The sequence below is a fragment of the Hoplias malabaricus genome, chromosome 1, assembly GCF_029633855.1.
Source record: "Hoplias malabaricus isolate fHopMal1 chromosome 1, fHopMal1.hap1, whole genome shotgun sequence".
In the NCBI taxonomy this organism is placed as follows: domain Eukaryota; kingdom Metazoa; phylum Chordata; class Actinopteri; order Characiformes; family Erythrinidae; genus Hoplias; species Hoplias malabaricus.
In genome coordinates, this window is record NC_089800.1 from 46,021,908 (window position 1) to 46,037,652 (window position 15,745).

At 39.1% G+C, this 15,745-nt stretch overlaps 1 protein-coding gene across 1 annotated transcript; it reads right to left on the bottom strand.

The window, feature by feature from the left end:
• Positions 1 to 620: 620 nt before the first annotated feature.
• wdr81 (WD repeat domain 81) lies at positions 621 to 15,583 on the bottom strand. The gene is made up of 12 exons (XM_066664304.1): positions 15,518 to 15,583; positions 14,080 to 14,592; positions 10,077 to 13,600; positions 9,874 to 9,981; positions 9,514 to 9,707; positions 7,714 to 7,895; positions 7,403 to 7,568; positions 7,066 to 7,231; positions 5,983 to 6,810; positions 5,520 to 5,665; positions 5,180 to 5,362; positions 621 to 2,639 (listed from the first exon to the last, which is right to left on the bottom strand). Exons 2-12 carry the CDS (start codon positions 14,436 to 14,438, stop codon positions 2,313 to 2,315), a joined length of 6,183 nt encoding a protein of 2,060 aa, XP_066520401.1. The 5' UTR covers positions 14,439 to 14,592; positions 15,518 to 15,583; the 3' UTR covers positions 621 to 2,312.
• Positions 15,584 to 15,745: the final 162 nt, after the last annotated feature.

The window sequence follows — 15,745 nt, forward strand, 5'->3', positions numbered from 1 at the left end:
CAGTTCAACTTTCATTGATCTGTGCTTCATATAACTCTCTACCTGTAATAAATGTAAATATTGGGTCAGATCTTAAGGACACAAACATGAAGGGGTATGAAGGAGAGAGCTGAGACATGCAAAAGTGTGATTTTGTCAAAAGGAAGGAATCATGATTTGGTTTAATGTGATGTTGTGAGTAAAGCAAACAGAGTAACTGAAAGCGATCTTTGCAGTTACTGGACAAAAGAGGAAGGCATTTACGAGAAGTACTTCAGTCAGTTGAAGCAGAGATGGTGAAACCACATAGCTAGTGTGTCTATTTGCAGATTTTATATGAATGCAGCTGGAGATGAATAAGCACTGGCCTGCAGAAATAGGCTCTAAATTCAGAACAGCTGAGAAGCGATAAGAGGCAAACACTCAGTGAGGACTTTGCCCGATTGGACCAGTAATTCAAGTGGCTGGCATGGCTCTACCTCTAAATGAACAAAGCAGATAAACTGATTATCTCACTCCTATTCACATGGGTTTCCTAATGCTTCCTTCACAGTGCAGTCAATCTCATACTCTTTCCCAACAACAACACAACTGACTCAACACAAAAAGATAGCAACAAGTAACATTTTTGATCAGTTTTACTTCAAATCACTGAAAATGTCCACGTTTGACAGTAAGAATAGAACATGAAATAAGAAATCACATCCCGGAAAGAAAAATGGCTATAATTGACATAAAATTTCAGTGTTGGAGTGGCTATAACAGAGAGATTTAGAAACAACTTGGTTAATTATTTAGAGATGTGTACATAGTCAACTAAATTAGATTCAAAACTCATGGAATTAGCTCATATTTATTTGCGACTAAAGAAGTTTATTTGCAGATTGGACTCATGGCTAGGCCAACTTGCAGCTACATTTGCAAAAGATGTGAAGAAATATTTTGTGATTAAATGCAATTTCTGTCAATGGATGCAGTGAATCCGAAATCAGAAACTAATTTTAGTTTCATTTCCAAACCATAATCTTGACACAAATGTTAACCAAAAACAACATCAGGAGAGCTTCTTTCACCTCTACCTCTGTCTTGTTACAGCTATTGTTGGTTGTACTGTACTGTTTTGTACTTGGTCATATTAAATCAGTCTTGGTGACGTTGTAAATAAGATGGCATTCTTGGAGTCTGTTACATTGGTTAGTTTCTTTGTTATAGAAGTATATATCATGAATATAAAAGTATGACTACAGATATACATAAGAGGTTAAAGTATCATTATTACAGGGAGATTATTTCTGAAAAACAATGTATCATATATTAACTCACTGTTACAATAAAATGTAAATCCCATTTGACCTGGGACCCTTGACCTATTATTTAAACCCTGCTCATAGGACCAAATGGCTGGGAACTTCCTCATTTTACATGGTGCTCTTACGTAGAAACACATTTCTCATATTCAAAGAGGTCCAACACAAAAGAAAACATCCAAAAGCACCTTGTAGTCCACTGCATATTCAGTAATTCTATATTGAATCAATATGCAGTGACCCAGGAGCCAAACATACTCACATTTCTTATCATTAAGGTCCACTTGCTTGCTCATGAGTTATTTGTGATTTAGAAAAATATGAAAATGTATATTAAAATAAAAAACAATGAGGGCATATGGCAAACAAATAACACTTAAAACAAACATCCATGAATACTGCATAGTTTTTGAGTGCATCTGGTGTATGGTGACAGCATTGATAAGGTCTCATCTGTGATCATCACAGTTTTTTTGTTTTTTTTTTGGTATTTTTATGTTTTGTTTTTTTTTTTTGTTTTGTTTTTTTTTTTTGTGAAATCGTACATCTATTTGGAAAGTGTAAACACTACACCAGAACCACGCTTGGCTCAACATTCCTGAGCAGTTCTTCTTATCCACTTGTCTAAAGAAAGCATTCCTTTGTTCGGGATAAGAATTTACATCCTTGATTTTCTTTACAGAAACAACTAGTGCAGTCATGAGTTCTATAGGTAACTTGTAAAAACTGTAAAAGTTATAAACTGTTCTATGAAGCTGATTCTTCAGTTCTGATGTCTATTTATCTGCAATACTATGCTAAATGTTACTAAAGTGTGAGGCACTAAGTCCTCCTTAAATTACTTGGAGTAACCTAAGCTTCCACTAAATTGCTGGAAGGAACATATTGACTTATTCTCGTCTTGTTTTTCCTAAGTAAGAGACAGCGTTTGTTTCATTCTGAGGAGAAGGAGGAGTCAGAGGTGGCACATATATTTCTAAGAGACACTCAATATCAGAACTGCTTGTGCTGGTCTTGGTCACTGGCTTAAGCCAGGAGCCTGATGGCACCATTCTCCGAGCCCAACAGAAGGAGTCGCTTGGTGGGCAACACAGCCAGGCTGGTAAGGGTCCCGCGGAAGTTCTCCGAGCTGAGCTTGGTGCTGCTCACTGGGCTGGCAGAGATGTCCAACATGGAGTACACCCCTATCTTGTTGGCTACAGTGCCTGCAACAATCTCTGCACCATAGAGGTCGAAGGCATGAATTGGATCAGAAGGAGTTCTGTACTGGTGAAGAGGCTTGTGCTCCAGGTCTTTCCAAACAGTCAGCGTGTGATCAGTAGATGAACTAATCAGCAGATTCCCTTCTGCTGCCTAGATACACACACAAACACAAGAAGTCAATTTTCTAGACAAATTGGCCATTAAGTACTATTGCTTAAATTATATAAACATTCACACAATACATGTAACATCATATATTTCTATTGCTCACTTTTTATTATTGTGCACCCTACTGCAGTTCTAACACTTCTATCATTCCAGTCTTAAAACCAACAAATCCTCCCAACAAATGCTGTACCCACATATGTGAGTGACATTATGGACCTCAAAAGAGACTCTACTGCTTACACAAGTAACTACTTAAACATATTTTGTACATTTTTGGTGTGTACCAAAATTGCTCACATAACCTACAAAAGGATAAGTGAATTTGTGAGAAAACACAGCATTCAAAATCGATTAAAGATAAAACAGACCACCGCATTTTCTCACTTTTGCATAAACAGTACATAGTGTTTTCCTCTTTGAGAGAAAGGAGAAAATCAAGGTCCACTCTTGCATCAAATCTGAAAAATTCCAGAGGGGTTTAAATCTATCTTTCCACTGACTGAAAGTATATGTAGTTGTCTGATGATTTTTAAAAAAATGGATATCAATTCTCCTGAAAAGTGTGGAAAATGTAATAAATGCTAAAAATATCAATATTAAATGCATATATTCATATTATAATTTTGTTGTTGATGCTTCCCTGTACATTTTGAACATGTCCTCCTATTGTTCAAATGCTTACATTTGAATAAGTGTCGCTGGAAATAATATTGTTTGCATTACTATATTAATTTTATACAGGTTACAAGAACAGTATGAAGTATTAAAAAGAACAACAGCTTTTGAATACTATCAATAACTTAAAGTGTAGTAAGCCTGACTTGATCAGCATTGCTCATAAAAGCTTTCCTAATGAGTAACTCATGTTCATATTTGCCCAAACGTGGGGCTGCAACAGAATCCAAAGACAGAATCCTTGACCCTGATAATCGAGGTTAAATAAAGTTTGTTTTGCTGTAGTCTCTTGTTGACTGCTTCAGAACAAATTGACAGGGTACAGCTACTCATGCATTAGAAAGCTCAGCACTACACAACAAACTCAATCTGAAAAGGTGGGTCTAATTTATTAAGTTTCAACTCACCAAGTTCCTCCCACTGAACAAAGGTGAGGAGAGAATCAACATACAATGACAAAGAATCATTCAAAGCTTAAATGCTTTGTTTACATTATATTACAAATGGCTTGTTTACGTTACATGTTTGTAAACAATGACATTCAAATCTCATATACAAAGAATTCTCTAAAGCAGAATCCATTCATAAAAAAATATTTTATAAAATGTAATCTTAAAGAGCCTATGGAACTTGTAAACAGTGTGGTCTTTACAAAACCAGTGTTTCAAAATACATTACAAAATATGCAGTTAATGCTGTGCAATATATGTGCTTTTGACTTCCTGTTACTCACTCTTTAAAGGCATCCAACTTCTGTTAAGCACTCCAGTCTAAAATGTAATTTTGCTAACGGGAAGTCACAAGCGATGTGCACGAGTATACTTGACTCACTTTGAGTATACATGACCTGATGTTCTGAACTGACTCATGATATGTGTTGCCCTCATTAGGAAACGTTCAAAGGCTTACAGCAGCAGTTTCCATGCCTTGTCACAAAACACCTTGTTCTCCTTGTTTTAATACACCTAAAACAACTCAATTGTGGGTTTTTTTTAGCTGATTAGTTGTATTAGGTGTATTTAATTACTCTCACATGCATTTTTAACATTTGTGGTCATATGACAAATGGATAAAGAAGCAAATCATACTATGAAAACAAAGATATCAAGAAATTAAAGAAGCAAAAATGACAACAAATTTGCTTTTACAGTTGTAAGACAAAAAATAAGGTACTTATTTAAGGTACTCCTGCTCATGTATCCTGCATTTTGCTGATTGTCATAACTGTCCCACATTTAAGAATTAATCCTAGAGTCAGTAGGGATCAATACTAATTCAATAACCACATATAACAATATAAAATCTTTAAACAATTATATGATTTTTAAAACATTTTCAATATTTCAATATTTTTTTTTACATATCTGTCAGTGACAGACAACCATTACATGATGCTGCCTTCAGTTCATTACACTCAACTTTAAAGTTAGTTTAAGAATAATAATACTGAGGTTTATGTTTGCTGGAGATGTCATGTTTCTTGTTGGTTCTTGCCAGTTTTTCTGGGGTTTTTATATTGCCCCATCGAGGAAATAATTCTGATCAACCGAAATTAAGAATTATATTTGGATAAAGGTTTTGGCCATATCATCCAGCCCTCAGCTTATAATGAATACAATCTGCTTGCAGTAGTCCAGCCAAAGGTCCTCTTGAACATACATTGTGAGACCAGCCCCAGGACTAGGGTTGGGGAAAACAAACTTATAACATAGACAAACCTTCCCTGATCCACACAAGTGCACAAACACTTTTTATCTTTCCAGATAGTCATCTCGTTTGACAGTAATTTTTTTTCCTGTGAAGTCAGGTTTTCACATCTATAATGTGTGAAGTATATTCATACCCACCTTCATCTGCAATATGTCTCCTTCATGAGCAGGCCAGCCTCGCAGAACCAGTCCAGTTCGAGCATCCAACAGCACTATGAAGCCAGAGGAGAATCCAGCTGCCACCGTACGTCCACCAGGACTCACAGCCAAACAACGGATCAGTCCCGCACTCATAGTGTTATAGGCAAGGCGGAATTCATGCTAAAAGCAGAGGAACCACGTAGTGAGCCTCTATAATAACCATCAGCATTAAAGTGCAGAGAAGTACACACTGTGTGCTACATTACTAAACCAAGCTCAGTAAAAATCATTTCTGTTGGGTGACCTCAGGATAAGGAGACGAGGTGGTCAAGTATACCTGTAAACCAGGCTTGCGTGGGTCAATGAAGCGTAGAACAGAGTCAGCACTGGCAAACACTACACTGCAGTGAGGGGCTGGCATAGTGGTGACAGCAGTGATAGGGTTCTTTCCATCCAGTGCTTCATAAGAACGAATCTGCTTGCCTTCATACAAAGAAAGACAATTTAGTAAATGATAAATCTGCCAGAGTAAAGGTATAAAACACATATAAATTTAAAAGTGAGATATATTCTGCTAAACAATGCACAATATTATCATTTTGTGATTTTCCAGTTATCGTCTTAAGACCAAGGGTGTATTGGTGAACTGGGTTTAAATGTTTTACGATGCATTTCAGCTGTTACAGCCTTATAGTGCACTATTAATTTTTTTTTTTTTTTTGGTAGACACTCTGGCAACATTATGAAATATATATTCCAGCAGATAACAGCATTAAGAGCCTGCACTGAGATTCTCTCACCAGTAAATTGGTCCCAGAGGTGCACAGTGCCATCACAGCTCACCACTTCCTGTAAAGCTTCCAGCTGTGCAACAGAAAATACAGATTTGCGATGGTCTGTGTACATCAGTCGGGGCTCCACCTCACGAGTGCCATCACCATAATTATACAGCGGCCACAGTTTTACCGTTTTGTCTTTACTCCCAGACAGAAAGTAATCTTCGCCTGCTAGAGGTGCCAGACACTTAACCGTGCCTGAGTGGCCAATGAAGCTCTGCAGGCGGATCTGGTGGAAATGGAAGTGCGAGTCCTGCTGGTTGAGGCCAATCTCATACTGCCAGTATGCAAGCCAGTTCCCCTGCAGAGAGCGGCTAGTCCGTGGAAGCTCCTGCTTCAGTGCACTGTCCTCTGGGGTGTGGCCCAGCACCCATGAGGATGAGGAAAGGGAAAGTATTGGGCCTGCTGTTGTGGTGATGGCGGCTTGCGTAGCATAGCTGATGTGAGGCCGTACCCAGGTATCCAGAGAAGACAGATTTGGACTCCCCCCTGTTTCAGTGTCTCGTGGTACTTGGATCCGGTTTCCCACCAAGTGGCTGCCAAAGGTTCCTGACTCAGGCACAGAGTCTCCTCCAAGAGGAGTGGAGGTAGAGGAGGGGGCAGGGAAAGGGCTGCGAACCATTTGGTTGCTCAAACTTGGGGAAAGCCCCATGGAAGAGGCAGTAAATTCTGCTCTTTGAGCACTACCTAGGTTGGACTCTGGGCTTCCTGGACTTGCTCTAACATGGTAAGACTGAGCCAGACCCCAGACTAATTCATGGTTTGGTACCAGTTTGCGAATACCTGTATCACCTGAGCAAAAAGCAGAAAACAAGGATTAGTATTTGTGCAAATAATGTAGTTAAATAAGCAATCCACATTATTGTTGTTTTACATAATTAATTTATAATAAACTGTTATTTCTATTACAGTAGGTAGGTTTATCATTCAAGTTAAGAAATGTAAGAATGACGGTGCAATATGCACTAGGTTCTAATACACTAGCCAAAAAAAATAAAAAGAAAGAAAAAGTAAGCTTGTAAAATAACCATGCCTTTGTCTACCTACCAATAATACAACTGAAAGGGATATAGGAAGCATATGCCATCTCAGGGTTGAACACAGCCTGAAGTTCTTCCAGAACTCCAAGCTCACATGAGACATCTAATCCTTCTGGCGTGCAGACATCAATGTATGTGTATTCCCCAACCTCTCTTCTGGGAGCGCTATCCATCTACACAGCAAAATAAATGAATAATAATTAATGTAGCAAAACTAAATATACTACTAAATATACAAAATATACAGTCATTAATCAAACATAACAAAGTGGATAAATATAACTGTGTTAGAGTGCCAGCTGTTAATGATCAATATCATTGTTAATACAAGTCCATGAATCTACCTGGTTCTGCAGACTGTGTAGTAAGGAGTAGACCTGGAAGAACTGGCAGAGGGTTTCTGCCATGTGCTGCTGCACCATCTCCCTGCCAATGCGCAGACAGATCAGTGCCATGAGGCTCAGTGTCTTCAGACACAGTGCAGAACGGGTCTGCACACCACTGGGAAAGCTGTATGCAAAAAATAGTAGAGCTAATATTATAATATTTAAAGCTTATTTCAAAAATTCTCTAATTCAAAAAACTCTGTTTGGATAAAGGTCATGAGGAAATAGGAAGAGGCTTATCAAAGGGGTTCTAATGTACTAGACTTAACCCCATTTTTGGAGAGGTGAGCAGTTCAAGCAGTGGCAGAAGCACATCTTGATTGATTTTCATAAGCATGTCCATTAAAGTAGTGTCTGACAGGAAGACTATAATCTTCTGAGTCAGCACCACTGCTCCCAGAAGGCCTGCCTCCTTACGAGTGTTCAGTCGGCAAGAGGATGGGGGAGATACCTGGAGAGAAGTGAAAAAAATCTTTATTAACAGTGGCAAACTGTATTGAATTGGCTATTGTATTGGCTAGTAACAATATAAGTAATGGACAACAGCAGTGTGGTAAATGCAAAAGGTATTCATGTTTATGAAATTTTTACTAATGCAATGTACTGTAATTTCGCTACATTTGATCAGAAAAAAATCTGTATTATTTGCACAATAAAGCCTCATGCTTATAATTGTCTACAAAGGATTATCTTCTGGTCTCATAACAGATTTACTTATTTATTTAATTTTCTGGCACTGCCTCATGGGAAACACTTTGGTCCAGGTTTTGTCAATAGATAATTATCAAGACCCATGCAACACAAACTCACAATGTTTACTACATTATAAACACATATAATTTATACTGTCCTATTCTCTACATCACTATTAACAATATTTAGAATTAGGGTGAATCCCATTTCACTCCTTGCCGGTACCACTTAATCATACCAGTGTTGCCTAGTCTCAGTTCTTGTTGGGAATTGAACCCACAAATGTCAGTATATTCTCCTTTAAAACTACAACAATTGTATTAGTTACATGCAGTTAATGCAGTTTTAATGTACTGTGACTCTTTTCTTCATAACAAGCATAAAACTTCATTAGTAGTACGCATGTCTCAGTAGGCAGCTAGTTCATTTCCAGCTCCACCTTAATGGTGAATTAATTACATTCAGCACATGAGGCTACTGCAACATTTTAGGTGAAACAGGAAGGTTAGAAAAAAGCTGTGGAATAGGAAGCTGAATTTAGCTTCATCTCACAAAAGTGCTAGGAGTGCATGATAATATTTGATTGTGGAAAATACACCCCTTCTGGTGGCATATGCTTTAAATATACCTAAAGTTCACCAGCACCAGAGCTTGGCTAGTAACCTGCGAATGACACACTGCTCTTTATAGGGTTGTCCTATTTCATCTTCTCAGGAGATGATTTTAACTGCTACACCGTGTAACTCTGTTACAAGGATGACACTCAAAAACAAGAAGTACCAGTAAAAATAAGAGCTGTGATTCACTTTTAAATTTAGAACAGCAGCAGCTGGGCTAACTAGACAGTCTGGGTTGTAACATAATGTAAAGCTATGAGGCTTTCATCATTTTGTGTTTTTGTGCCTTTTCATTTATTTAATTTCTTATTTTCCCTATCCAAGTGTCATGACCCAGGGTTTAAATAACCCTGCTTAGGCAATGAGAGAACAGAAAAATATGCAGCTATCTGCAACAAAGATAAAAAAAAAAAAGCCACATGAGGTATTTTAAAATCGAGCATTCATGTTTCTGCTGACAGAAAACAATCAAGCATTAAACCAATAGTTAACTACCTGATCCCATCACTTCAGATGGAGTTTATGCACTAGATAGCTTTTAGCCATATGTATACACTGACTTCACTGTTTGGCTTACAATGTTATAAGCCAACAAAGTGTTTAAACATCTGTAAATATATGATATGTACAGATTATAAAATGTGTTTCCAGCATCTGTGTACTAGTTACCTTTTATAACTTTACCATTTTCTTATTATTAATATATGAGTAGAATTCATGGCTGTGCTATAGAGTATTTAAACAGAATAGAAATCCTACCAGGTAGCCAATGTAAGGCAGGTACTGATAGGTCAAAACAGGCTCTCCATACAGATGAGCTATGTAAATGAGACAATCAAGGACAGGCTTTGCAGTCTGGTCACCAAGAATGGGTTTCCTCTCATACACACTTCCAACACTGTCAAGGCTACTCTCCTCATTTGCAGATGACACAAACTGGTGTGTTTCAGTGCCTTTAAGAAGAAAGAAAAAATGTAAGGCATAACAGAAATGAGGTAGATTAACAAAATATTTCATTATCACTGATGAAAAATCAGAAGTTCCATAAGTCATAAATGGCAGCTGTAGCAAACTGTTGTGTAGTATATACATCAATAGTACATGAAATGTTGTTCTTACCTATATAACAAGATGTAAGCAGACGCAACAGATTCCGGGCCACATATCGAGAGGTAACTGTGGGCCCCAATTTAGCAACCAGCCATCGTACAGTCTTACAGACAGTATCTGCAGCAACATACATTAAAATTATTTGTACCATAGTAATGATGACTGTGCAATAACAATATTTAAAAAACATTTATTGCAAAACTTTCCCTTACCCAAAAGTATCTTGTGTTCTTTCTCCTCAGAATCCTCTGAAGGGTCAAGGGCATCATCTTCTACAATACTCTTCTCTGCTTCCCCCTGTACAATTCCATTCATAAAATCCCCGTCTTGAGTACCCACGGTGACGTCAGACTCATCCGTGCAGCCCGACAGTGTCAGTTCAAGACCAGGTACCTTCTGTACTGTGCCTTCTTTGTCCTCCACCGTCTCATCTTCATCCTCCAATTCTCCTCCATCCTCTCCATCACTGGCTTGCTTTAGGTCCTGACTGCTGTCAGCCGACTTTAAACTTGCTCGATCCTTGGTAGAGTCTCCATCTCCAATAGATACCTCACTGGCACTACTCTTGTCGCTTAGTTTTCCAACACTGAGTGATTCTTGGTCTTGGTCTTTGTTTGTGGAGTTCTGATTTTGCTGTTTAATAGAACCCCCAGCTCCAGGCACAGATGAGCCATTATTGACATAAAAACCATTCTGGAAATCCTCTCCCTCAGCAAGAAAGACTTGGTCATTAAGACTGATGCCTGATGAGAAATCACCAACTCCACCCACACTTGCACCACCTCCACTGCCTCCACCCACTTTTCCGGCTGAGGCAGCTGATGGTGGCCTGCCATCTTCACACTCCTCTTCTTCTTCTCCTCCCAAGCCCCCCACAGCACCCCTTAAAACTTTGAGTCCATCCCATTCGCTGCCTGCACCAGTATTGCAACTTTCAAATCCAGTGATAACCTGCAGGACATGAGGTAGGAGGCTGGAGAGGAAAACTTGTAAGCCCATTCGCACAATGAGCTGTAGTACAAAACAGTCAGTGTAGAGGTAGAAACGGCCACGAAGGCATCGGGGGTTCTCATATACACCTATCAGTGGCTTAATTAAGTACTTTGAGGCATTGCGGGGCCCAAGAACTCTAGAGACCGGCTCAAATAAATACCAGGCAGCATATACAGCAGTAGATTCCTCTGTCATTAAAGCCAGCACAAAGGGTAAGAGAATCTCCAGTCCCTCTGCAGTGACATCACCTTGAAGGAGAGTTTGCAGTTGCTGCCACAAGTTGAAAACAATATCCCGGCCTTGAATGCTATTAATGGAGTCCATCTTGGAAAGGTAAGAGAAGATAAATTGATGCAATGTTGGAAAATATTCTGGAAATGGTAATGGTGAGAGCACTGGACTAAGCAACTGCCAAGGGCTTGGTGGAGGAAGACCCTCATATAGTGGGTCAAATTTGAAAAGAAATGGTCTACCAGTAGAATGTAAGTTCAGCAAAGACTCAGACGTGTGTTGGCGAATATGCAAAAGTCTCTCAAGTGCATGATGAAGTGGTAGAGGGACATCCCGGAGATTAGCAGAGCAAAGCTTCATTACTGCTTGATAACGAGCCCTCAGCGGCATCCCTGGCTTTACACCACGTAGTTTTGAAGAACAAAATATTTCTGCAATAAAGACACCCAAGGCTTGCATGTCTCTGTGAAAAAGGTCTGTAAAGGACAGGGGAGCTTTTGATACACTGCTTGACCCTTTCCTATCCACATTAATTTTATTTTGAATTTGAGAATGCAACCCTTTAACCAAGAAGTTATTGAGCTTCTCCAACTCTTCCAAAGGCTGTAATGGTTTGAATCCTTCAGGCAAAGTAACTTTGTAATCATCTACATTAGAAGCAGTGACACCTTCCTGTTTCTTAATTGTGGAGGGCCCTCTTTGTAAAAGTGTACCCCTGATGCCTGGTCCCAAAGCATTTGTGGCATTGACTGGTGTTTCTCCTGGAAAAGAAGTATGAGAAGGAGATGCTGCCAAAGCTGTGTGCTCTCCAGTTATTCTTCCTCCAGCAGGCACTGGGATAGCAGGGGTGGAAGAGGCTGAAGCACTTAAAGAATCAAGTGCCTCTGTTCCTTGCTCAAGATCTTCATCCCTATCAACCACTGTCCAACCACTAGATTCACATCCTGTTGCTTCTGGGACCATTCCATCTACGCCATCCATTGTTGCTTCAAGTGGTGGGATTTGCCAAGCTGATACACTTACTGGACCAAGGTGGGGAGGTTCTGCTGGTGAATACTGATAAGGAGCCAGACGTGGTGGGTGAGGCTGATCAAATAACTGAACAACTCCATAGCTAGTTAGATGGGTGTGGTTATCCACTAAGTGTAAGCATACATTCTTAGCTTTTACAGCTTCTTTACCTGACAGCTTGTAGCCAAATGTCAAGTCAATCCAGTGGTGTAGTTGCTGAGATACTTCACGGCTCTCTAATAGGCGCCTGTGCATTGCAATAAATTCCTCATAAGAGTTGCACCATGGAGGTACATCCAGATCTGGCATATCTGGATGAATAGAACGAAATATGGAAGGATCTGTGTAGAATTCTGGTATACATTCATCGGGAGTCCAACTCTGTATACGTTCCATGCTAGCAGGGTATTCATTGGGCTCCCATTGGGAACGAACGTGGCTACAAAGTGTAGATTTGGGTGTTCGTCTAGCTTTGTAGACATAGTAGGTTATGTCTGACAGAACATCTGAGATATGATGGGGTACATGGAGATGATCTGAGTGTCCTGAACCACTTGTCCCTACTGATGCAAAATCAGTAGAAAAAACACCTCCACCACTGTTGGCTACTGCTGCTGCAAGGGCTTCTTTGGTCATTTCATAGGTAAAATCCAGTTGTTTGTCACCCTTATTCAGACGAAATTTTGACCTCCTGAGGTCACGAAATCTTCCATATGGCACAGTGAAATCTACTACCCAAGGTAGAACTGGGTGATAGTTGGGGTCACCCTCACGCCTTCCAGCTAGCCGGTTCAATTCCATCAAATAAAAATAGTTGCTGACTCTACCATGAACCCAGTCTAAGACCAAAGAACTGAGCTCATTCAGGCAATCTTGGCAGTGTTGTTCATTGGTGTCACTTCTCATGCTTGCAGTGCTTTTCGCTTTAATACTTTTTGGAACTTGTCTTCCTGTTGGACATTCCAGTGTGCTACTGTCCTCTCCTAGTTCTTCATAATGTGCTAAAGAAATCTTGAGTCTACTGCAGAGTTGTTCATCAACAGCTATGTCCTGCAAAGAGAGCTCTCCACATGAGAGTCCTGATGCATGGCATTCACGCATTGCTATGAGCACTTGGTACAAAATAAACAGCACTTTAGCATTGCTGTTGGAAAGCTTGGCTGGACTGTAGGTCACAATGTCATGAAGGGAGTATTGTGTATATGGGAAAATGATGTATAACGCCTCCCCAGACTCAAGCAAGCATTCAGCTTGGAGCACATTTGGACACAAACTGTCTGTGTTTTGCTTAAGAACTGAGGCGCTGGAGGGTAATGGACAATCTCTCTCTTTGTCTCTTGAAGGAGAGAGGGATGGTGACACTCTGTCAGTGGGGAGAAATGAACAGCCAAATAGTTTTTGCAAAGCTTGCCGAACTGCATCAATGGCCAGAACCTGTGTTAGCTCTGTAGATCCCGCATACGGCTGTACATGGTTTATATATGCCTCCCGCCACAGATTTCTAAGATAAAGAAATTAATAATAAATAAAAATAATGTTTATACATTGTACATTGTAAATACATTGTAAATTTTACATTTGTTGCCATCAATCAAAAGGTTTTCACTGCTAGCAATATTTGACATAAAAATGCCCCATTATTCACAGTACTTTGGAACAATAAAGAAAGACAATATGAGCCAATACACATCACCTTACTAGGAAGTAAAGCTTATAAAATGTCTTGGAGTTAACAAAATAAAAAAATAAATAATAAAATAATTTAAATATAATAAATACATTTAAAAAATAATAATAAATGGCCAAAAACTGATGTGACATTATTTTTACATTGATGTTTTTATACAATCTACAGGACTCTTAAAAATCTGTGATGGCTGTCACGGAAATCAACTTTTGACAGGTAATTTGACATGGCCAAATGACACATATTCACTTAAATAGAAGAGGACAGCTCAATAATTAATTTAATCAACATACCTGATATTGCACTGTGACACCTCTTGCATCTGTCTCATAAAAGACTCTTGAGAGTACCCCTCCAAATGGCAGCCTGGCTCTTTAGCAAGCTTGTATCCCAGCTTACTTTTCCTTAGTCCTTGTATGCATACACGAGTCCAGCCAGGTGGGATTTTTACCTGCGAGCGCTGGAGAAAAGTGCGAACATCTCCATCACCCACACTCTCATAACGAGCAAAGGGTGTGACTCTCCTTTCTCTCAGCCCCATCACCCAGCGTGTTGGAACCAGGGCCACTAGTTCATGAGGTTGTGGCCCAGGACCAATGTGCCGCTGGTCAACCCCAAGGTCCCTCTCAAAAGCTGAGGCCAGCCACTCCATTATAACCTAATAAGGTTTAACCAGTGCAATTTACAATCTTCGTGTGTAACCTTTATTCTGGTCCTCTAGAAGAGGGCCATTCAGGCCTTCCTATTCCCCACATGTGAAGCCCAGAATAGGATGGATTAGTTGTTTCTGTGAGTGATTAATTTCTCTGGAAAGAAACAAAGTAAATGAGATCAACCTTCAAGAATTACTTGAGTAACCAAAAAAAAAAAAAAAAAAAATCACAGATATTATACAACTAACCTGGGCTAGCCAAATGGAAAAACAAAATACAATGATAAATATTTGTGAGTAAGTCTCAGCAGGGCCACATAAATAACATATACAAGCAAAAACTGTAAATAAAACTTTTATTAAAAGTTTTAAAAACATGTACATGCAATGCACTAAAATAAAACTTAATATATTCTTTTCCTAAATAACTACAGCTACTCTCTGATATTTAAGTACTGACTTTATCTAAGATATGCTTAGAAATAACATTTTTGACATAAAATCAAACTATGTTATATTGCCATAATTAGACTTTGGACAAGATAAAAGCAAAAGATATAACATTCCCCTGCAACACAGGATGTCAACCATCTTAAACAACTTTAAAAGTAGAGCTGGATAATATGTCATATGTATATAATGATTCTCAGACATGACATTACAAATAATATTCAGAACTGTACAGCAAGTACAGCCAAAACTATGGGTACAAAGATCTTTCTTCAAAGCATGCACTGAATTAAATTAATTTTAATAGGACATGCTCTACTAAACATGGAATAAACAGCAGGCCAGTGCTCGTGATATAAACCATAGCTTCAGAAAAGCACAGTGAGGTAATTTATCACGATAACAATATCATCATTTTGCCCACCTCTACTTCAAAGATAGATTAGACTTCACCACTTTAAAAACTAATATCATGTCATGTAACACTAGCGAAACTGCAAGATAAACTGCGACAAACGTGGCTAGTTATTTACGTAAAATATGAAGTTCAGTAAGTGGCTGCAGATGAACCAAAGCACTAGAATAAAAGCTTGTGTTGTTTCTTGAGCTAACTGGCTAGCTGCCCTTACCTCAGCACTGTGCTCAGCTGCTCACACACTGTTGTTGTGTGTAACATCTGCTGTCATAGTGTCGGGTTCCATGTTTTTTTGGGCAGAAAATGTGCCTTAATCACTTGAGACGGGTCTGTAAAGAACCTCTGTGAAATTCACAAGGAAATCTCTACCAGAGCACTTTAGTTCCTGGCCACTCGACAGTATTCTGCTGCCTCTGAAATGATAGAAGCCATGATGTTGATG